Source organism: Epinephelus fuscoguttatus, linkage group LG6, assembly GCF_011397635.1.
Source record: "Epinephelus fuscoguttatus linkage group LG6, E.fuscoguttatus.final_Chr_v1".
Classification (NCBI taxonomy): Eukaryota; Metazoa; Chordata; class Actinopteri; order Perciformes; family Serranidae; genus Epinephelus; species Epinephelus fuscoguttatus.
The window spans coordinates 38496141-38519590 of NC_064757.1; the positions used below are offsets into that span (position 1 = coordinate 38496141).

The 23450-nt window shown below is 43.0% G+C and overlaps 1 protein-coding gene across 2 annotated transcripts; it reads right to left on the minus strand.

Annotated features, from left to right (window-relative positions):
• Nucleotides 1–5148: 5148 nt before the first annotated feature.
• si:dkey-13n15.2 (protein transport protein Sec24C) lies at nucleotides 5149–22813 on the minus strand. 2 transcript variants are annotated; one of them, XM_049578481.1, is made up of 21 exons: nucleotides 22566–22813; nucleotides 21529–22182; nucleotides 21219–21277; nucleotides 21042–21095; nucleotides 20553–20664; nucleotides 19931–20058; nucleotides 19608–19743; nucleotides 19359–19468; nucleotides 17948–18060; nucleotides 17592–17783; nucleotides 17243–17339; nucleotides 15343–15447; nucleotides 15051–15218; nucleotides 14433–14529; nucleotides 14197–14345; nucleotides 13904–14042; nucleotides 12147–12268; nucleotides 11659–11838; nucleotides 10005–10202; nucleotides 8921–9010; nucleotides 5149–8061 (listed from the first exon to the last, which is right to left on the minus strand). In XM_049578481.1, exons 2-21 carry the CDS (start codon nucleotides 22133–22135, stop codon nucleotides 7921–7923), a joined length of 2997 nt encoding a protein of 998 aa, XP_049434438.1. In that variant the 5' UTR covers nucleotides 22136–22182; nucleotides 22566–22813; the 3' UTR covers nucleotides 5149–7920. The 2 variants fall into 2 exon arrangements, 1 of the variants encoding a protein (XP_049434438.1); XR_007449500.1 differs by lacking the exon at nucleotides 5149–8061 and adding an exon at nucleotides 9184–9344.
• Between the last annotated feature and the right edge of the window lie 637 nt (nucleotides 22814–23450).

The following is a 23450-nucleotide window of genomic DNA, read 5'->3' on the forward strand; positions in this document are numbered from 1 at the left end:
TGTTTGTTTGTTTAAATTTCACAGTAGCTCTGGTTGATGGTGAGAGGCTGTCAGCAGATAAGCAGAGATCTGTGTGGGTACATGAGACCTTAAAGAGGGTGGGTCACGGGAGGTACCACCAGTTGGTCCAGGAGCTTCGCATCCATGATGGCTGCTTCCAGGCATATTCTAGGGCGACTCGGGGGCAGTTTGACAACCTGCTGTCTCCTGTTGGGCTGTATAGCTCTGGGTATCCGGCAACTGCTACCACCAGTTTCTCCTTCATTGTTCATCAACCGTAAACTTGTTGTGGTGACCACCACAGAAGGCCCGCCTCTCAAATGATCCCATTAGACTATGGGGGAAAAAATGACAAAAAAGATATGACGTGGGGCGCTTTTCAACGGGAGGAGTTAAGAGCACTGCGGCAAAGACAGCAGGCGCCTAGAGCGTAGAAACACGAGGAATATGAATAACTGACGGTGTAATCGAGAGAAGGAGACATAAGGTTCAGGTTCATACTTGTATCTTGGATTTTTCCTACAACATGTTTACATGCTTTAATGTTAAAAAAAGCATTATCTTTCTCATAGTGTCTGCCTGGTTATGCCTGTATCCACCCTCTGTCTGAAACGTTCTGTTTTAGTGCCTGCCTCTTTAAGCCCTCCTCCTAAAAAAGCCCAGTCTGTTCTGATTGGTCAGTGGTTTTGGGTCGTCCACATCTTGATGTCTTTGCGCCGTCATTGCAGCCATGGAATGACAGAAATGGCACCATAGTGGTACTCACTAACTGTGTAGACCGTTTCATTGGATCTGCATTTCTAGGAAATAGCTTGGCTCCATTTTTACCTCCGGTCAGCTGATGTCATTCACATACGCCACAAAACATTCCAACCGAAAATACAAAGGGTGCATTCGTAAACACGAAAATAAGACCCCTGCTGTTCGAATACACTGAGTGTTCTATTTCTATATTAATTAATAAACAGTTCAGTTCATCACACATTCACTCTGTTCCATGCTCTCTCCAGACTGAGTGCCCAGAGTGCGCTCTGGGCACTCCGAGACTGTGGTGCTCTGGTTAAACTAACGCCGGAATTCCACTGGATGTGTGTCCATTGGGGAACGGCTGCGCTGCATATCCGTCCGTCAACACCCACCGGCTGCGTTTGTGGTGCGGAGTGGTGCAGCTCCGTCGGACAGCAGGAGTCACGAGGGCCCACGAGATGTCGTGAATTCACGCATAATCATGCAATATAAAAAGATGTCGTTTCTATAACAGAACCATAAAACCAAGAACATTTTATTGTTTCTATCCAGAGGAGTAGTAGGAGACATCATTTTGCACCTCCGTGATCAGTATCTCCTCATCCATGGTGTCAACGGGGTGAAATGACGTCTGAAAACCTCTGACCTGTTGACTTCAGGCCTGCCTCCGTCCATTATGACATTTTCAAGGTGTAGTGCAGGTAATATGAACATGAACACTGTGTAGTTTGTTATGAAAATTAACCGGATGTTTTATTTTGTTTCTGTGCACGACTTCCTGCCCTGCACGATCTGCTCTGTACTGAACTGCTGTGTTGTGCTCCAGTGTCCAGCAAAAATAGAAGCCCTGCGTATTTGTTGCGGAGGGTTCTGGAGCGCCGCAGCTGTGACGGAGCCGGAACGCAGCACAGCCGCAGCCGGTGGAAACACATACATTGGCTAGAATTGAAACGTATCAGCTCCGCTGCCGTTCCGGCGCGCAGACGCAACCAACACGCATCTGGTGGAATTTGGTGGTCATGGCACACTCCAGCAGCGCTTTGTGTTTGGTCCGGCACTCAAAGTGAGTATTTCTGGACACACCCAAACGGACCTCCTCTGAATGTTTATGTTTCAAGTTTGAAATGTAAAGTTGTGACATCACAACTTCAAGGAAGTCCTGATGGTTCATTTAGAGACACACTTTCTGGAAATACTCTGTGTGTGCATTTCTCTGTGACTGAGTGTTTTGATAATTTCACAGTATTCATATAGCACCTATACCTGCTTTATACTAAAGAAGACATGGAAATATAACTTTCTGCAGTATGGGACCTTTAAGTTAGCCAAACCAACACTACAGCAGATCTGTGTGACAGATCCAAGTTCATTATTTGGGTGGTTTTTACCAGGAGCCAAATTATCCGCAGAGGTCTCTTCCTCTCTAGAATAAAAGGACCAGGCGATTTGAACTGGTAAAAACACTTTAGAAAGCAGCTTCATGTGCAAAGATAAATGTTTTACCAGCCCTGCACGTTGCAGAGAGACTGCTCACTATGGTGGTCAACGCCAAAATGTGAATGTTCAGTGTCACTTTATATACAGTTTTTGGTTTTTAAAGCTCCATAGTTCACCCGCCTTTTCTGACTGAAAATTCCTGTTTGTTTCCCCTATTAGTGACGTTATTGCACTTTATTTTGAAGGCATGAATCACCCGTGTTCCGGTCTTATGCTGATAAATGCGGCTGACTTGACACAGTCCTCTCGAGTTGGTCGCAGCGTCTCTGCTGAGCGGCGCTGGATGAGGCATTCTCTGCCGCCCTCTGGTGGACAAAGCGCGTAACGGCACAGCGCGGCACCGGCTGTAATCGAACACACCTCCCGCCTGCACGGTGCGTATTTCCAAATAGGGGCAAATATGAGAGCGCTGGTTTGTGCCTTCAAAACATGCCGCCATGCGTGTTGTCAGTGCACGTGTTTGTTTGAATACAAGCTGGACCATGCGACGCGCTGCACGGTTTAATCCTCAAAGCGTTGCAGAAGGATTTATAATAACCCTGACATTCATTTTAGAAAGATATAATTCATATATAATAACAATAGATTATGTGCTTCAGGCTTTGGGGATAGCTTTGCAGATAAAACAGTAAAATGTCTCAATAAACATTCACTCAACTTATTACAGAGCATTTGGCTTTTGTTGCATGATAAATATGCAGTTGCATGTTATCATTTTTTTTGTGTGTACATGATATGTAATAGTGCAACACTGCACCCAGGGGCCGGGCAAAAATTTTAAAAATGCTAAATCTTGTGAAAATAAATTTAACCTTTTATTGTCTTTTTTTGTAAATATGTTTTATTGATTTTCAGTATTTTTATCCCACAAACAAAAAAAAGATACAAACTTAAATTCAACCGTTCCTCCCCAGACTATAAACAAATGCATTCATCATATATATATTATACTGAAATCAGGTTGCAAGATACATTCAGGTAAATGGAGGGAAACTAAACAAGCACCTAAAAACAAACAACAAAAAAACAGAGTGTGTGGGTGGGGAGGGGACTGCACTCTGCTGTCATGCAACATTTACTTACTTAATTTTTATCGAGGGGTTCCTATGGGAAATCAGGAAAGTCCCAAAAGGGACTCCATATCTTAATAAAGGTTTGAGAAGATCCATTGAGTGTGTGTTTGATTTTTTCTAACCCAGTGAGAAAGGGATGGGGGAGTGTGTTGCTTCCAATTTAGAAGCCAGGAGAGCAGTGAAAGCTTTGACCACGTGGGCTTTACATGGTAAGATAGCATGGGATTGCTTCAACATTAAACCTCATTTAATTTCTCACATAATTGTCTAAATGTTGTTTCATAGCCTTCTCTGTACTTTTTAAATGCCAAAATAAGGTATAAATCACTTTAATAGTATTTTCATATTTATTATTTTGGTCAGAAACTGTCAAAATATTTTCTTGTGTTAAATATGTGTAATCAGAGAATGAAAACTGCCCTGCGTGTCACCAAACCACCCAGATTTACAACAGCATCACAGAGGACACGATTAGCTACGGTCATCAGTACAGTACATCAGCCTGACCTGGTGAAAAAGAAAAAACAATCTCTTTGTTTAAGGTAAAGTGTCAAACATGTAGTTCTCGCAGTTTAACTTCTGCTCCAGCAGTCCACGTCCTCCCAGTCAGTATAATCCCACCAGAATCTAACTGGCCTGTATCCAAAGTGCCCACAGACATAAATTCATCGAAGCAGGACAGCCTACACGCTGCCAATAAAAAGCACGCACTGTTTACGAAGCGGTTAGCAGGTTATTGGAAGGAAAACACAATGAGAATCCATTTCAGTGTTCACGGTTGGTCTCTTTCTTCAGAGTGCTGGATTCAAAACTGGACACAAGACATCATGAGGCCGTTCAGCTGGTCACAGCAATGGAAGCTCATGTCTTCATGGATTTTAACTTTGAGGAAAACTGCAAATTTGGGAAGATAAGAAGGTGATTCAATCCAAAACTAAATGCTGTGTGGTCAGCGTTTGGCAGAGTCCAAGGACTCTAAGAGTAAGAATGAGACTGAGGGTTGAAATAAACTCTAATGTAATTAGGGATGATTCACTTTAGTCAACTTGATTATCTCAGAAACAGTTTCTGCACTCATTCATCCGACTTCCCAGATTAAAAACTGATGGTTAAATCTAATATCAACACTCTGTAGTAGTGGTTCTTAACCTTTTTTGTGTCAAGGGCCCCTAAACTGATGCTCATTAGATCATGGTACCTCACTAATAAGATTCAGGGACCTCGTAAGTGCTATATCGTAGGCAAACTGGCGTTTCTTGAAGACATTTTGCCTCTCATCCAAGAAGCTTCTTCAGTTCTAAATGACTGGTATGAAGTTGCAGGCTATAGAGTCGTAGGGGTCACTTGAGCTCTTAGTTTCATTAAGGTCACAATGTGAGTCGTTGACCCACCTGGCCACCATGTGAGTCGTTAGGGTCAGGTGGGACCAGGGGTGAATGGGTGTGAAGTCGTGTGGGGAGGGATTCCAAGACTGCATTGTAGGTGGGGGATCAGTAGTGTCGTAGCCACCCCCTCTGTTTAACGATGGTCGTTCCAGCTTGATGCAAATGGCTTCTTTTACTCCTCTTTCAACCCATCTTTCCTCCCTGGCCAAGATGTGCACATTGCTGTCCTCAAAGGACATTGCTGTCTCGGATGAGAGGCGAAACGTCTTCAAGAAACGCAAGCAAGTCCAGTTGCCTACGATATAGCACTTACGATTACCATGACCTGGATGACTGAGAATCTTTACTGGCAAGCATTCAGGGACTTCTGTCTGAAAAGATTTTAGTTGCCAGATATTATAAAGACCAGAATCTTAAGTGCTATATCGTAGGCAACTGGACTTGCTTGCGTTTCTTGAAGACGTTTCGCCTCTCATCCAAGAAGCTTCTTCAGTTCTGGAGACTGGTACAGAGTCGCAGGCTTCAAACCCTGTGTGGGTGTGAACCCTTACAGAGTTGTTGAGGTCACATATGAGCTCTGAGTTTCAGAGTCATTAAGTCACATGTGTCATTGATCCATCCGGCCATCATGTGTGTCCTTAGGGTTAGATGGGTCCAGGTGAGAATGGGTGTAAAGTTGTCTGGAGAGGGATCCCAAGACTGCGTTGTAGGTGGGTGATAAGGGTAAATTTGGGTGCTGATTTGCAAATGTTAGTATGCTAACACACTGCACCCTTTGCCCACCAAATTAATACAAATATGCAGTTTTTTTTAAATGTGGGAAAACCCACTAAAATAGGCGATACAGTAGCCTGAGTGTCAGACTGAAGCTCCCAGAACCTTCAGTCTGACATTGCCTCCATTGAAGGCGATTTACAAGGGGGAGGGAATTTGATTTTTCCCTAACCAATCAGTAGAGATCAACGACTCACCCAGAATCTGACGTCATTAGTATCCATGCCTCGGAGATGCCGAAAACAAGCGAGCATTGCCCGTTTAAAATGTCTCCGTCGTCGTGCACGCCCAGCTGCATCGCCGTTAAATCCAGTTTAGCAGCTTCCTTAATTTGGTCCTCCATTAACGCGAGTAGTGGCGAAATACCTCGATAGCATCGTTAATGTGGTCTGTAGGATCTGTAGCGGTCGCCATTGTTGCTATCCTCACCAGTTACCCACTGGTGGACAGCTTGACATCAGCGTGGTGCTGATTGGCTAATCGCTAGACCCGCCCCCACCCCCGGCGTTCATTGGTCTGTCCATCTTTTGGACGAGATAAATCACAAATTCATTGCAGTATGCCAGACCAGAGATGCAAGCCTACTCAGCTGAGTGGACGGGGTCTATGGTCTGGAACCAGGCTAGCGATACAGTCCTTTCCATTTGCCATTAGACCAGATAATACGCTGTTCTGTTCTTTAAACTAGTGTCACATTTGACATCATGAATGCTCTGTCAAAAAAGGTTAGTGAACAGTAGAAAGCAGCATGGAGGCCGGGGAACGTGTTACAGTAGTTGCTCTTTTCTTATATTTCTTACTTATTACTTATCATGTCTGCTTGGACGGACATGGATTTGTAGGTTTTTCCTGCATAGAAAATATTTTGGTGGTTGCAAAAGCCGTTGTAGCCCTCTGCTAATGGAAAATCCCCTCCACCAAAGAGGGGTGTGGGAGCGGGGAAGGGAGGGAAAAAAATAATAAAAAAAATTCAAATCTCAGTGCAAGTTCGGACCAATAACAAGAGCCTGGTGACTCGACGTTAGACCAATAATAAAGTTCTTCGATTCATCAAAGATCAAAGTGACGTGTTGAGCCCCATGCTTCGCGTCAGCTCAGAACGCAGGTGCTGGTGCGTTCACTGCCAGCCTGGTGACAAGCGAGATCTCAAGTGGAGGAGGAGGTGAGAGAGGAGCAGGGGACTAACAGGGCAACTGATTCTCAAGGAGCAGGTGTGATCAAGGTTAGTAGTTTCTGGTTTAGGAAGAATGTACTGTATTATTTGGACCTCTCTCGTCTAATAGAGAAGATATGGCATCGCTTAATAGATTTGCATGATCTGTAAATATATACCCCCAAAAAGCCGCAGACATCACCACCAAATCCCCTTTCTGAGCCAGGGGAAACGTTGAGCGTGTCATCGCTTTGTGCCAGAAAAATGCCGAAAATTAGCGCATCCACCCGAGTGTCATGCTTCGATCACTGCCAGAGTTAGCAGTAGATGTATGCTTCCTTCTGCATGGTGATATGTTTGGCAGGTGTAGTTCTGTAGAAAGAAAGTAGTTCCTACATGAAACTGCTCACAACAAGATCTGTGGATTACCTAAACTAACCGGGTCATGATTTCCGGGTTTGGCCAATAAAATGTGAACGGGTGACATCAAAATACGAACTAGACAAACAAAAATAACGCCAGTGTTTCCACTCTCCAGCCCACTGTCCCTCCGTCTCAGGGCTTCCCACCCTTGCAGCAACATAATTGCTGCCAATTAGTTTGATTAGCCACTTGGACTCATTAGACAGTTGCCTTATCGGCTTCCTGAGTCACACACTCAACTAACGTTGCAGGACGATGTCGAAGACCCAACTTCACTCCTCCATCATTAATTAGAGAACAGTTCCATTGATGCTCATGAAACACTGGGAAACCTTCGCTCTTTAGCTCAACACTGGAGGAAACCTCAATCAAGGTTCAATTAAAGCCTTCATTTATTTATTTATTCATTGGAGATTATGCACTCACAGAACATACTGTGGGCATCACACACACCCTCATACACAGAGACACACATACACGCAAATCTCAGGTAGAGATTAGAGAACCGCCATGGCGACACAGGAATAAATTAACATCATAAAACACATTTTTTTCAGAACAGCACGGATCACATTCAACACAGCACACGTCACACATGTATCACAGCAGTCCTTACATGAATATCTCTTGAAATCGTCCTCATGCACAGTCTGATTCTCTGACAACAGGCCTTTGATATTTTCACATTATAATGTCTAGGTATACTTTTGTTCCCATCCCTGTTTTTTGGGAGGCAAATATGCTGCAGTGTAATCTTTTACAGAAGATAATGCATCCAGAGAGGTCGTGTGTGTGTGTGTGTGTGTGTGTGTGTGTGTGTGTGTGTCTATGTGTGTGTGTGTGTGTGTGTGTGTGTGTGTGTGTGAAGTCACTGCAGAAGCCGCACAGAGTTGACGTGGAGATGGTAGAGGAAGTCTGCATAGGACGCTCCTCCGTTGGGACTCTTGTCCTCCACCAGGTGCCGCTGCAGGGTCTCCTCGCAGGTGTCACCCTGCTTCACCACCAACAGCTGAGACAGAAAAACAGACACAGTCTTTTTAGCGTGGCTACAAGTTGCAGTAACATCAGTCAACACCCGCTGTGAGTAATTCATCCTGGTAAGACTTCGGTGCGGATGTCAAGGATGGTGTAAGAAAAAGTAACACGTCCTGCTTTGGGGTTTTTTTTGGAGGTCAAGTCATGACTCTGTGCCAGCACGCCCTGAATATGACACAGGGTAACAAAAAAGTCCTCACACCAGGTCTGCACTTTAACAGATCACATTCATTCACTTTCTATGAAAAGACACATGCACACCACCTGATGCAACTTGCGGTCCTCAAACCATTGGAAAAAATGGACAAAGTGTAATGCTAGTGGTTGCCTGGAGGTGGGACTTATTGATGCGGTCAAGTACCTTCCAAACACGTTACTTTAAAAATGTCTTGACAATGGAAATAAGGTTTGTTTGTTTGTACAATACATAAGGAAAGAATGAAAAACAGGTCACAGATGATCAATCTTCTGAAGCAACTGGAAATATTCTAGAGGATAATGTCATCCCTTAAATATCTGCCAAAGTAAAATAATTAAAATTTAAACTCTATTTTGAGTCAGGCTTTGTTGTTATAAGCATCATTTGACACCAAGCAGAAGACACAGCTTACAATTTTTCTGTTTCCGTAGTTCAAATCTATTATAAATCTGACATGACATGAAAGCAGCATGAGGAGCAGCGCCAGGCTGTCAACAGAGGAGACGTTAATCGACTTGACATATTGAGACAGCGACTGTGTAATTTAAGGTCACAGGTGTTGGCCGACTCATGAGGCCGTTGTTGAAATATAAAATCTCTGCCTTCAGCGACAGCGAGACGGTCAGCAGCTCACCTTGCGTGCACAGGGTGCCAGGGAGTTCAGTGTGTTGATGAGGGATCGAACACTGATGGACAGAGGGTTTTCGAGAACTGGCAGCTTGGTCTGAAGAAACACATAGACATGAAAACACAAAGCATCAGATTTAATGCTGCAGGATGAGGGCTGGGCGATATTGAAATTCCCCTACTGACAACACTGCTTTAAGCAAAACAACAATGTATGAAATAAGAATCCACAAAAAAGCTAAAGAGAGAGATGCACACAGATATAAATACCTATGGACTGAGACACACATGTTGCAATACCCAGGAGCTGCCACATTACTGCCGTTCAATCCAGCGCTGAAGAACCATCTCCATGAACTGCTCTGCTCCTGCGCTCTCTGCCCAGTTAGCATGAGCTAACACTGCAGCAGCGGCTAACGTCCAACACCAAGCTGTTAAACAACCCCAACAATCTCACACTGAGACAGAAATGGCTCGACCCTGTCGTTAAATCTGTAGTAGCCGTCGGGTAATGTTAGCCGTGTGATGCTAAGATTTAGCGCGTCACTGTGTGTATGTGTCTGATTATGTCCCAGACTCGGAGCTCAATTTTTGCAGCTATAGTCTCATGATAAACAGAGAGAGGAAGTTGAATGTTGCACAGAATTAACAGAGAATTGCTGAATTTGTGTTGTTGTGATCACACCATTGCAACATCCTGATGGCTGATACTGCAATATCTGTCTGTTATGGTGGACACTTAGGACCATTGCTATGGCTAGTTGTCATATCATCACTGTCTGACCGATTCCAGACTGCTCGCTCTCCCCTTCTTAATAACTTTCTTTTAACATTACTCTACACTTCATAAAATACTGTTTATAGCTGACACTTAACAGTTTTATGTGCTTCTTAATCTTGCCACAAGCATCTTCTGATTTGAGAAGGTATGCTTTTATTACTGAATGACTGAAACCTGCAGCATTATTTTTCATTTTTACATTTTCTGTGACTTAAATTGCTCGTTAAAAAAATGTTTTTACACCATTAAAATAGTAAAGAAGTCATTTTATCTGCTGGAGTTGCAGCGTTACATCTCCCTCATCTCTTACCTCTCCAGAGGGCAGGGAGGAGAAGCAGCTGGTGTTGAAGAGCTCGACCAGGGTGCATGCTGGGACTTGAGTGCCCACCCAGAGCAGCAGGGCGAGGGGTGCATGAACCAGATACAGACCTCTGGGCTCCAGGCTGGCAGCACAGCAGCGCAGCGCCTCCTCTGGGTTTGGAGAGCTGGAGCTGTCAAGTGACAGCGGCTGCAGGAGACAAATGAGGGAAAAGGAACTGATGTGTGCCGAAGCTACAGAGGCAAAACCAAAGTGATGCCAGGATTGTGATGTCAATGAAGTGTCAGTCATCCTCTGGTAATATCAGCAGATGTTTTTAAACTGAAAGGAAAGACTAATGCTTTGCTTCATGAAACACTAAACTAAATCCTCTCTCTTTGGACTGTTGCCCAAATTACTTAATTGTACATCAGCATTTTCGTATGCCCGCCACCACGGATGCAAAAGGTCTCACTCATGAAATGTTAGTAAATCTGTGAGTAGATTTGCACATAAAGAACCTCAGTACTAAAAACCTACACTGGAGTCATGAAGGCTGTGGAAAACTCGGATTAGATCGCAGGCATATGTGTATGTTCATGAATGCCAATCAATCGTAAATTAACAGCACGCCAACACTAGTCAGCAATTAGCATACGTCCCCGTCCATGAATAGCCAGTGACCACCATATATGGAGGTGATAATTACCATGGACGGGTGTATCCTGTCGCTCTGTGAACATGGAGCAAACAAAGACACAGAAAGAGCACTCTGATGCAGACAAGCGCATTGCTTGGCTCATCGGCGAGATCTCTCTGTCACTTTGCCCTCAGCCTCAGCATTGTTTGTCACCGTTGTAAAATTAAACCACTAGTCAAACATCTTAATGCAGGCAGTCTACTGTAGGAAATAACCAAGTGTTATGGTTAAAAACAAGCAAGATAGTCTGACGTAAAACCACACCGTCCTCCTCCAACTCTCTGCCAGATTTGGGTTCACCAGCTGCCCAGTGTGAGCGGAGACAGACGCCGAATTGCTTTCCCACATCCACAAGTCTCATAACCAAAACTTAATTTGAAAGAATGTTTACATCTCACCACGTCGCGCCTCTGATAATTAAACTAAACAAAAATGACATGCAGTTTGGTGCTGCGGTGCGTAAAGAGTGCAGAGGAGGAGCGCGTTGGTTTGTTCTTTCATTATTCAGGGAACAGCGTTTTCCAGTTTTCTATTAAGTTGATTTAAATAACTCAATCACATTTTAAGAACCCTCATCTGAAGCTTAAATCCAACTAATCGTGTTATATTTCTAATCTATTGTCATGTTTAACTTACTTGTTTGAAAGATATCTACGAATTGTGAGCATAACAGAGCACAACACGAAATAAAACTGTAATTTCTAATGATGACAAGCAACATTCATGTGCAATAACTTGTCTAAACAAGCACTACTAGCAGTCAGCAGGTGTAGATTAGTTAGTACCTCCGAAAAGATCAGAGCTACTAACATACTGATGGATGCCAAAATACGGGTAAATTTCCATCTGCGAACAGTTAACACACACATTTATTCTGCTCACGTTTCATGAATGAGACCCAAAGAGTGTAGAGTCGGAAATACTTCTTTTTTTTTTTCTCAACTACCACGTGTTGATGGTACTGACCAGAGGCAGCAGCAGAGGGTAGAAGTGTGTGGAGGTGCTGCAGGTGTCCATGCTGAGCACCTGGCAGCGCTGCTGCAGCCGCTGGTGGACGGAGCTCCTCAGGCCCGGTAGCAGTACCTCGCTCTTCCTCAGACTGTTGATGTAAACAGGAAGTGCACGCAGGTACTGAGGGAGGACCAGCTGCAGGACACACACAAACACACACACACACACACACACACACACACACACACACACACACACACACACAGTACATTTGGTCAAAAAGATTTACTGTCATGTCTTATGCTGTAGTCAGGTTTGGAGTGAAGGATGTATCAAGAAAATTATGATGCCTGAGGTAAAGTAATAAAGAATAGAGGTGCTGGCCTCAAAAGACTAAAGTCCTATTATTCAACATTGGACATTTACACCTTTTAGACAACAGTGCATTTTTGTTTTTAAGAGTAAAAAGAAAACTTCACACTTCTGGGAGACATATATTTTACCTGTCCAGCAGACACTGAAGCAGAGCAGCAGTGCTTGCGGTAGGACGCCAGCGCCTCAGTTACCTCCGTCTGCAGTTCCTCCCTCAGCTCCTGCAGAGGGCGCTCCAACACTGCACAGTAAACTAGACAGAAACACCAAAACACAAATTAATGTTGTCATTAATCTATGTGACATTTTAAAATCAATCCCCATAATTTCCGAATTACTGCAAACAAATAATAATAACACAATAATGACAGCACAGTTCATACTGCAATAGAATGAGAATATACACATTAAAGACAGAATAAGATAAATATGAGTTATTCATACACACACACACACACACACACACACACATAGAACATATGAATTATGTTTGATAACAATGAATTAAATAAAAGCTACAAAAATCTTAAAAAAAGTCTAAAAAGATTTTAAGATTTTGTTTGAAGCGGTCTACTGAATCAGAGAGTCTGACGTCCTCTGGAAGGCTGTTGCAGAGATGAGGACTGACGACACAGAATGCAGCATCACCGTACTTTTTAGTTCTGCTCTGGGGGACATTTAGTAGACTAGAAGTGGAGGATCTTAGGGATCTGGAGGGAATGTATTTGACGAATATATCAGACAAATAGTCAGGAGTCAGTCCGTAAGAGATTTAAATACTAAAAGCATAATTTTAAAATTTATTCTAAAATAAACGGGTGAGTACTCTTGGCCTGAAAATAAGACATCACAGTAGTCAAGTCTGCTGGAGATCAAAGCATGAACAGGTTTTTCAGTGTCTTCTTTAGACAAAAGAGGGCGCACACGTGTGATGTTTCTAAGATGAAGAAAAGGAATGTTTGGTGATGTTTCTCACTTGGGGTTCAAGTCACAGTCAAAGATAACACCAAGGCTGATGACACCAAGATGACATCATAAGGTAGGCAGGGAGCTTCTAATGGCTTCTAAAATTTCTGCATTCAACACTGTGCATACATTGCATTAAATACTAAATTTACAATTCAGATTTAGAGGGCAATCTGCAGGAGTGTTTCATAACCCAAAACTGGCTTTAGATTGTGAAAAATCTTCTTAAAATGCCGTAGTCTCAATTTATAACAATATCCTATGTATGAAGAAATTTATAAATCATGTTGATCATGGACTCATTTGTTTACAGATCACATAATTGAGACATCAATATTAATTTGACACTGACAGATAGATGTGTAATAGGGCTGGATGTCTCACCTCAGTTTCATAATGATGATACTTTGCAAACTGCATATATAACATAATAATCTCTGATAATGTTACAGAAAGTACAGTGTAGATTAGTTTTCTGTCCTGTTCTCATTATCATGAAGTCTAATTTTCCAAGCTTTCACATTATTTTTCCCAACTTATCGATCAAATCGATATCAATTTATTTGCAACAAACGGTGCTAACATTAATTAGCATTGCATATATTTATATATTTCTTACGATATCATGCATAAATAATAGGGCTGTTTGATTATGGCAAAAATCATAATGACAATTATTTTGGTCAATACTGAGTCATTGATTTTCAAAATCATGAATTTATTTCTATACAGCGGATTTTCTGGATTACACAAGACAAACGAGAGCATCACTGTGAAACAGAATGCAGTGCAATAACTGTTTTATCTCGATGATCTCGTTTTCGAAATCCTTGGGAGGTCCAAAATGGTAACTGAAAATAACATTTGTTTGATCTACCAGCTCTGGTAAATGATGTATTAATCTACGGCACAAGATCCTTACTTTTTTTGCAGTAGAAGGTGAGCAGTGTTTGGGCCTGGTACTGCCGGAAAGCATCCTGTAGGTGACGAGAGCATCGCAGGGTCAGAGTGTGAACCCTGGTCCTCCTTTCTCCTTTCTGGGTGCTGTAAGACAAAACAGCCTGACGAACGAAGGAGGAGAAAGAGGAAAGTAAAGAGTATTAGAAAATGAGCACCAATTCAAATAAAACCCAACTTGGATTTGGATGACATGAAAAAAAAAGTGTGAGGTGTGTAAATTCAGTCTGTTTCTGCTGCTCATGAACATAAACCCACCTGTATGGCCACACCTCTCGTCTCGTCCAGAGCTCTGGTGTGTGCGAGCTCCACAGCCAGTGTTGTCCTCCAGTCAAGAGTTGCCATGGCGACCTGACTGGGGCTTGGCCCAGGGATGAAAAGTCCATAACAGCCGGACACACGCAAATCTGGTGAGGACACGTACAAGTAGTGAAATCACATATGTTGTTTTTAAAGGATGCTGCCTGCATGATCACCACAAAAAAATCTCTTACCTTTGCTGACAAAAATCCTGAGCTCAGCTTTGTAGCCTGTGTCTGTCTCTACAATCCCCTTCAGGTCAGTGCTGAAACGCTCTCTGTCCAGTTCTCCCTGTAGAGGGAGTCAAAGAGATACCAGACAATGAAATACTAGCGACCTCCATCTCAATCATCACTTATGACCCACAAGAAAAGTGTGGAAGTGTATTTATCTCATAGACTCTGCCCTTTGTCTGTATTTTATCTTCCTGTGTGTGGGCGATCCTGAACACAGCACACAGGTGAGGTTGGGACTTAATTAAAAGGTAGCGGCCAGGTGCCAGACCAGCCTGCATCTAAGAGAAAGCTACTAAAATAAAGCGAGGTGAAAATTGAGCAGAGTGAATCTGAGGTTCATGTTTACCTTTAAAAACAACAACACAAAATTGTTTTTATACTATGTGCTGAGCTAATCAGTCACAGGCTGTAACCTTAAACTTAGCGGACAGAAATAGCAGCAATCATCTGCTATCGGACTATTCCTTTAAACAAAAGACCACAAAGCGAATCAGCTGTTGAACTTTAGGATTTCTTCTTTACGTAGTTAATTTTGTGCTATTTCCAGTGCTACAATAAGAGTAGCTGTTGATATACCTGGAGGTGGCCGTAGGTGTGCAGAGCTCCACCTGTTAGATATGGTATGTGCCCCGGCCAAGCCCCGCCCATGTCCTGCTGGGAGAGGACAAACAGGTGAACGCTGCACCCCTGACGGACGCACTCCTTGGCCAATGAGAGGGCAAGATCTGACGGCTGAAAGATGGACTGGAAAAAAAAAACAAAAGGAGAGGGAATTAATGCGACCATACAACCGCGAAGCTGCTGTTGCTTTATCGTCCCACCCGTACAGGAAGACAGCTGTGTGTGTGTCAAAGTGATAAGTGTGTACCTTTGGTTTGTTGGAGCCAAAGAACCCTGAGGATGAGTTTGTGTGTCTCATTTCTATCAGTGGGGCCGTATGGAAGATCAGCAGCTTGCCAGGACAACTCAGGGCCTGGAAACAAACAAAAAAATAAACTCCTCACATCGTATCATGTCACGTAAAATGAAGTTGTTGAGAGGGGGATGCTGTTAAAGTGGTAACATAACATCCCTGCCTCTATTTACTGGCTACGTTTACATGCACAAAATATTCTGGATTTTGCATTTATCCTGAAAAGGACAATATTCCTACTAAGCTGCTTACATGGCTAATGAAAATTAATATTACACTAATATTTGCATGCAACTGTGCATACTCCAATGCTCTAATGTGTCCTTTATCACATCAAAATATGTAGAAGTGGAACAGCTGGAGCCGCTTGTAAGATCACTGGTATTATGTTTAAAGGGATAGTGCACCCACAAATGGAAATTCAGCCATTATCTACTCACCCATATGCCGACGGAGGCTCAGGTGAAGTTTTAGAGTCCTCACAGCACTTGCAGAGATCCCAGGGGAGAGGGGGTAGCAACACAACTCCACCTAATGGAGGCTTAAGGCACCCCAGATTCAAACGCAAGACCAGCGAAAGCACGTCAACACACATGAACGCGGTAGCCCATGTGTCATGGTCTCGCGCAAGCGCACACACGTGAGCGCGGTACACAGAGAGGCAGTTAGAGCTACAGGCTACAATGAGGCTAAAAACAGAGTTCACATGACATTTTTCCAAACAACTTTTTATGTCGGGGCTTCAGGACACTTGGATCACTACGCACGAGCAGTATGGAGATACTTTGTGGTTTCAATTATGTGTTTTTGGACGTTTGAATCTGGGGTGCCGTAAGCCTGCATTAGGTGGAGTTGTGCTGCTACCCACTCTCCCCTGGGATCTCCGTAAGTGTTGTGAGGACTCTAAAACTTCACCTGAGCCTCCCTCGGCATATGGGTGAGTAGATAATGGCTGAATTTTCATTTTGGGTGCACTATCCCTTTAATAACCTCCAGCATCTATATAAAGAGAGGGTCACCTCTAAAGGTCGGTCTGTTGTTTCAGACTCTCAACATCCCCTCCATGTTGATTTCAGATGCTTCCATCAGGCGCGAGGTTTTGCCTCCCGAAATGTAGCACTAAGCGCTACAGATCGACCTTTGTCCCGTCTGCTATCGCTTATCTTAACCAGCAGTGATCATTTATGTACATGATTTACTCCTGACAGTGTGTGATACTGAATTCTGTGTGTTATGTATTGTACTGTCTGTTTTGTTTTACTTATGACTACTGTCTGTATCTCAAATTGCCCCTCGGGGACATTTAAGTTTTACCTTACCTTACCTATCCAAAAACCTGTTGATATTAAAGTCTTTTATAATGTTTAAAAAGCAGTTGTGTTTCCTCTCCTGGCCAGAAATGTGAGCTTTCTTTTGGGCATGCATCTCTACCCCACAGCCTTGCAAACCTTTGGCTAGCTGTTTTGTGTGCATCACATTCATGACGACACACAGAGCTGACGGCAGACAGGCACGAAGTCATGTGTGTCACAAACTGCGGTAGAAAGCTCAGTTGAGATGCATATTCCAAACACGCTGTATACATGTCCAAAGCATGCACCTAAATCCTGACAAATACCGGCATATGACATACGTCTTAATCAGAAAATGCTTCATTCAATATGCTGTCTGTATGACTTGTATCACATGCAGAATATTGTCATATTTGGAATAATTGTGGAATATTAATGTGTACGTAAATGTAGTCACTGACAGCTTGATATTTTTTCCTCCTTGTGCAGCCAGAATAAATACAGGAGAGACTTTGAATAAACTTTAAAGACAACCCATCAGAGACTGTGCAGTGATTACTGACCTGCAGTACGGCTAGCCCTGCTTTGACAGGCAGCTCCATGGGAACACCACTACAGTCATCACACTCCGGACTAAACTGAGGAATGAGCTGCAACACACTAGACACACACACACAACAGACACGTATCACTTTACACTCAAGAATACCAGAGTGATTAAATAATTTGCAGCAAAGTAGCAAAAAACGCAAAAGATGCCAATCAACAGTGCAGGAGGAAGAACTCCTTATAAGAGTGATGTATGAAACTGAGCAGAATCATGTGTACAAGATAGTGCTTCTACTATTTCAGTTCAGCAAACAGACTCTGCAAAATACATCTGACGAAACGGTCAGTCAACACGTGTGTTACCTGTCGATACTGTCTATACAGTCTTTGAGGGACACCAGAAGCCCCTCCCTCACAGGAAGCTGCAGGTCTTCTGTCTCCGTAATGACCAGCATGTGCGGGCGGGACAGGGCGGGGCTGAGGTCGTACAGGTGGATCCTGCTGTCGTACGTCATCAAACCAATGCGGACGTCCGACAAGGCATCACCATCCTCCCTTCACAGATAAGATGACACTTTAAAGACAGCTGGCTGGAATCCAGATTAAAGACCATTGTCCCCATTTTCCCATTATTTCCAAACCTGCTTAAGGTTACAACTGAGCAGGCTGTGAAAAAGTGTGTGTGTGCATTAATAGTTAAGTGTGTGAGCATGTTTTACCTCTTCAGAGAGGTGAGCAGAGTGAGTATTTGTTGTGTTGCGAACTCCAAATGTCCTCCTCTCAGTGCTGAGGCAGACACATCTATGGCTAGAAGCAGGGCAGCAGGTTCACCCTGAGATAAAGTACAGCAGTTTACACACACACACAACTTTCCCGGTAAAATTCTGACACAACCAAAGGTCTTTGAAGGACAACAGGAATGTAAATATTTTAATCTATAAGGCATTTTTATAGTGCGACAATACAGTTATGTAATGACCTTCCACAGAATTTTTCTAATACTTAAGATTTCATTCTTCCACTGTTCTTCCCCCGTTACATACTTGTCCTTCTTTACAAGAAATTATGGCTGCAAGTGTAATACATTGATTATTTTTCAAAGGCTTACTAAGCAAGGTTTGTTGCTTGCTGTTTGCAAATGCAACATTTAAACTTGACCGCTTCTCCTACTTGGCTCAACGAGACTGACAGTGCAGTGGTGGTCAAGCGCGTTAGAGAATGAATGAAGGGGGGGAGTGTCGATTGGCGAACACAGCAGTAAATCAGATTGTTTCATGGTGCTTATGTTCTAAACCTCATGCTTCATCCTGTCCACTTTGCTTCTCTGCTCTGTGTGTGTGCGTGTATCGGTGGCTCAACCTTGCCCTAAATCAAACAGACACCCAGACCTTCAGCTCACATCCACAGAGCAGAAGATAGAAATGCAGACAGCAGTGCAAACTTGTTGCTACGTTGTCCCTTCCTTGAGCTGCTATTGGCTACGGGCTACACACTACTACCCAAAGGTTGACACCCATAGATGTCCCAACAAACCTGGATGAGAGGAAAATAAGAAAACACAGGCAGAGGGCAGGTTCTCTGCAGATACAGACACAGCCACACACTGCTAGTGGGTCATTAGTGATGACTGAAAGGAGTCTATATATTGTTTATTTTAGGAGGATCCTGCATAGTACGCCTTTAAAATTACTTAATTAAATAATTTGGTCCACAAAATGTTAGAAAAGTGCACAGGTTCCCAGAGCCCTGAATGAAATTGTCAAATTGCCTTTTTTTGGTCCGACTTCCAGCCCCTAAACCCCAAAATACTCAATTTCCAAAGATACAAAACATAGTATAGCAACACATCGTCACATTTAAGAAGCTAGAATCAGCAAATAATTGGTGCTACTGCATGACAAATGTCCTATTAATTAACTTATAATATCAGCTTTCAGAAATCCTCACTAATGGGAGGTCCCACAATATTTATATTTTGAATACTACTAGGGAGTGTGTCTCATACATTAAGTATCCAGACTGCAGTATACATACAGATATACAGGAGATATCTTTAGCGAAGTCCACATTCAAGAGCAGGTATAAAGTAACGTGCAAATAAAACTAACAATTGTAGCAGGTGAAACTAACCTGCTGAGAATCGAGGATTTCGTATGACCCCATACTGAGTTCAGGCCTCTTGTCTTTATCCACCCGAACCCCCTCCACCCCTTTGGTGGGCTGGTAGTGTTGCCACGGCACTGAGACACAAGAGAGGAGGGAAAAACTGTTGCTGCATGTTGGAAAACTACGTTCAGGGAAGTTGTGGCAGTTTAACGCATTGAAATGGTTTTGAAATTTGAACATGAACATGACATGATGTTCAATGTTAAATCTTACCTTCACTGAGTTTACCACAGAAGGGGCAGTAAAACCTCTGTCCACAGTCCTGCCAGCCCATCACCGGGCACATAGAGGCTCCGCAGCAACCACAACCCATAACACACTCTGACTCCTTGCACACTGGCAGGGGCTTCTGGTCGCAAAAAAAACACACACATTCACATTAACACATGTTTGTACCTCCAAAGGCACATGAATTAACTGTAGGATTACAAAAAAGGCTTCACTTCCATGCAAACATCTCTGTGGATATTTCTTATTTCTGTCTTTTCCCCTATAAATATATTAACCTAGAATAAGCAGAGAAGCTAAACACTGACCTCTCCGGCATTTTGTTTTGCCAGAGGGGTGAGCAGAGCCCCCAGCGGCAGACGGCTGAGCAGGGCAGTCTGACCTTCGCAGGGCACACAGTACGAGGCAGCGCGGATGGCTAAAGGACTCGCGTTACCTTGAGTTCAACAGGGACAAGGTCAGGAATGACATGAGGTTTGGGTTTGAGTATGGTGAACCTCAACAAAATTAAAAAAAAAAAAAAAAGACACATCAACACATTAGAATATTACATTTGTAATCCAGAACTTAATCGTAATTGTTTAACCTCTTACACAAACAGGACAGGAGGCACACAGGAGTTGTCACAATCCTTTCTTCGGTCTGACCAAAAGCTCTAATATTATTACTGTTTTCATCCACCTGATGTTAACAAAGCAAGGCTCCATTCTCTTGGATCAAATATGCGTGTGTTACAAGTTTACAAAGAATCTGTAACAGTACAAAAACATTCACTGTGCAAGGAATAAATAAATTTCAGTCACACCCTACGCTGTGAGTGATGTTGATGTGATGTGACGTGCGCCATCTGGACCCATAGTATTGGATAAAATACATTTGAACAGAGCACATCTCTGTGACACAGATACAGACAGTGTTGTGTGCGCTTACCTCTGTCCTCTACGATACAGGAAGTAGTTGCCAGAGGAGGAAGACGGGAAAAAGGCTCTGAGACGAACACCTTTCCCTCCCACTCTGCTCTGTCCTCTGCAATCACCTTCACCTGAGACAGAAAGAGGTGTAACCTTGTCAATGAGCAAGAGTGTGGTGACATTTTACTATATTTAAATGGAGGCAGGATCTATTATAAAATATCGATATTTATATATTTATAGCCTATATATATGGGCATGTGTGAAATTACTTATAAGCCCAAAATATTCTCCAAGAGTCGTGGAGCATCACAGAAATATATTATGTTAGGACCTTTTACTTGCAACACTTGCTCATGTTTTCAAATGATGCGATGCTTCAAGATTCTGCAAATGCGTGTTGCACTCAAGAGTAATTAGAAAGACGCTGGAAATACTATTTCATCGTCAGAGGAGCTGCAGAAGTCCGTCAAGAAAAGATGTGACGAGAGAGAATGAACAAACTTACAACACTGGGCAGGAGCTCTGGGTCCAGGCCATAACGAGACTCAGAGTTAGGAGACTGCAGAGAGGAAATTTAACAACTTGTTCAAGATTTAAGATTTATCAAGTAATGAAGTGGTAATTTGTGTCAGCAAGAGTTTCTACATTAAAGATTTTCAATGCTGTTACTGTATTTCCCCACCTGTGGCATGATGTTCCTGTCTGGTGCAGCAGCATTGGGAACAAACTCGTTTATGGCTCCTGAGGAGAAACCAGAGGAGTTACACAAGGGACTAGAGTATTGTATTCTGAACTGAGTGGACTGTTTTTGTTCAGACTGCAACACTTTTATGAAAGAAGAAAGACCCTGGATGATCTGGCTAACCTGTGGCCACTGGTCTGCAGTTGTTATTCCTTCTCTGAACTTTACTGACTGATGTTGCGCATCTTTAAAGTACTTTGTAAGTCATTTTACTTGAATGACCTCCTCCTACATTACAAACAAACTTTACCTCTTGAATGTGCTGCAAGCGTCCACTGAGGCTGCTGTTGGATGGGAGAAGTTGGAGAGGCATGATTGTGTGTGTATCCCTGAGGCATACACGGCTGACTCTGGTTTGCACATTGTCCAAATGACGGCGAGCTAATGGGTAGATGATTTTGATGTGGTGACTGAGGCCCATTTGGTAAACTGTGGTGTGTGGAAGAGGGCTGGAAAGGGGGGGGTATTGCTTGGTGAGGGCTGTGAGGGGGGTAAAATGGCATTTGTTGCAGCTTGCATGGCTGCATCCCTTCGATCGTAAGAGGGAGAGAACATGGAGGTATATTTCTTCCTTGGCTTGCAGCTGCAACCATGGATGAAACATGAGCATCAGGAATGATCTGCTGCTGATCAGCACAATTAGAATATGGCGTGCTGTGAGGAGCGTGGCTCTGGTTGGACGCCTGCAGGTGGTTGTAGAGGGGCCTCTGGTCAGAAGGCGAGCTCAGGCTAAGATGCTGAAAGCCGGGCACAGGGTTGCAGGAGGGTCCTTGAGGTGAAGCTGGGAACCAGCCGTTCTGGTCCGCCCACGGCTGATAGGGTGTCTGGCTCTGATTGGCTGTGGGGACGTCCATCATCCTCCATAACCATCACTGATTGGTGTGTTTCTCCTTGGAGGCGGGACCTAGCGAGGCAAAACATCAGGGTCGTGATGCGACTCTCAGCTGTTACAGGCCAAAATGTGTTACTAGCTGTGGTTTCTGTAGACACCTTGCAACCATTATTAAGAAAAATGTTGCTTTGTTTGTGAGAATAACGCTCCTGCTTTATAAACATTTGTCACAGTTAACCTAGCTACAAACAACGTCATCTAAAGGCAGTATCATAAGAGCAAAATGTTACTATCACTAGCTTGTTTTGTGGAATTGGTTAATTCTGTAGTTAGCTAACACTATTATCCCACAGCACAGAAGTGCTCTCCTGCATGTGAAAGCCTCGACACGGTCAGGGCGAAATAAAAAGCCACCCTGAGGAAAACAGTGTTATAAGTATTAAAACATTAGGTACCTTTAGACATCAACGGAAACAGAGGGCTTCGCGTGCGGCACTTGTTCGTTACCGTTAGCATCTTCATTTCCTCCTCTGCGACGGAAGCGACGCGCTTCAGAGGTTACAAATCCATTGTGTTGCTCCTCTTTTACATTATATCAAAATTAAATTCCACGGCAAGAGACCGTCACATGATTAGCGTTAACTTTAACAGCGCGTATTCGTGTACCCGAGCCTCAGCTCCAATGTTAGCATCAAGTTAGCAAAATCACGACAACGCATTTCCGGGTTTCCTTTCAAAGTAAAAGTCTGCGATACCAGAAATAAACAGCATTGAAAAATAATTAAAAAGCTATTAACAATCACAGCAGTAAAACAAATTATACTGGGTTTCTTTATTAAATTACATTTAATTTGTTGTCTGTGTGCGTTGTTGGATACAATCAAGACAATCCAAATACATTTTTTAATATAATTATTAATACTTGATGCACCTTTTACTCCACTAGTTATTTCAATTCAATTCAATTCAGCTTTATTCAAAGTGTAAAATCACCATAAACATGGTCTCAAAACACTTTACAGTTCACATTGAAAAAAAAATACATTAGAAAAATACAAATGACAAATAAAAAATACAATTTACAAACAAGCACAATTATTTATAAAAATTAAAATAAAAAAAAAAGTGAAATCAAGTTGTACCATATGCTTGGGAAAATAAGTAGGTTTTTAGTCTCGATTTAAAGGTGTCAATGGATTCTGCATCCCTTACTGATTGGGGGAGCTGGTTCCACAGAAGTGGGGCACGGTGGGAAAATGCTCTACCGCCTGCTGATTTTTTGTTAACTTTGGGGACTGTGAGGTAGTTACCATTCTATGAGCGGAGAGCACGTGTTGGAA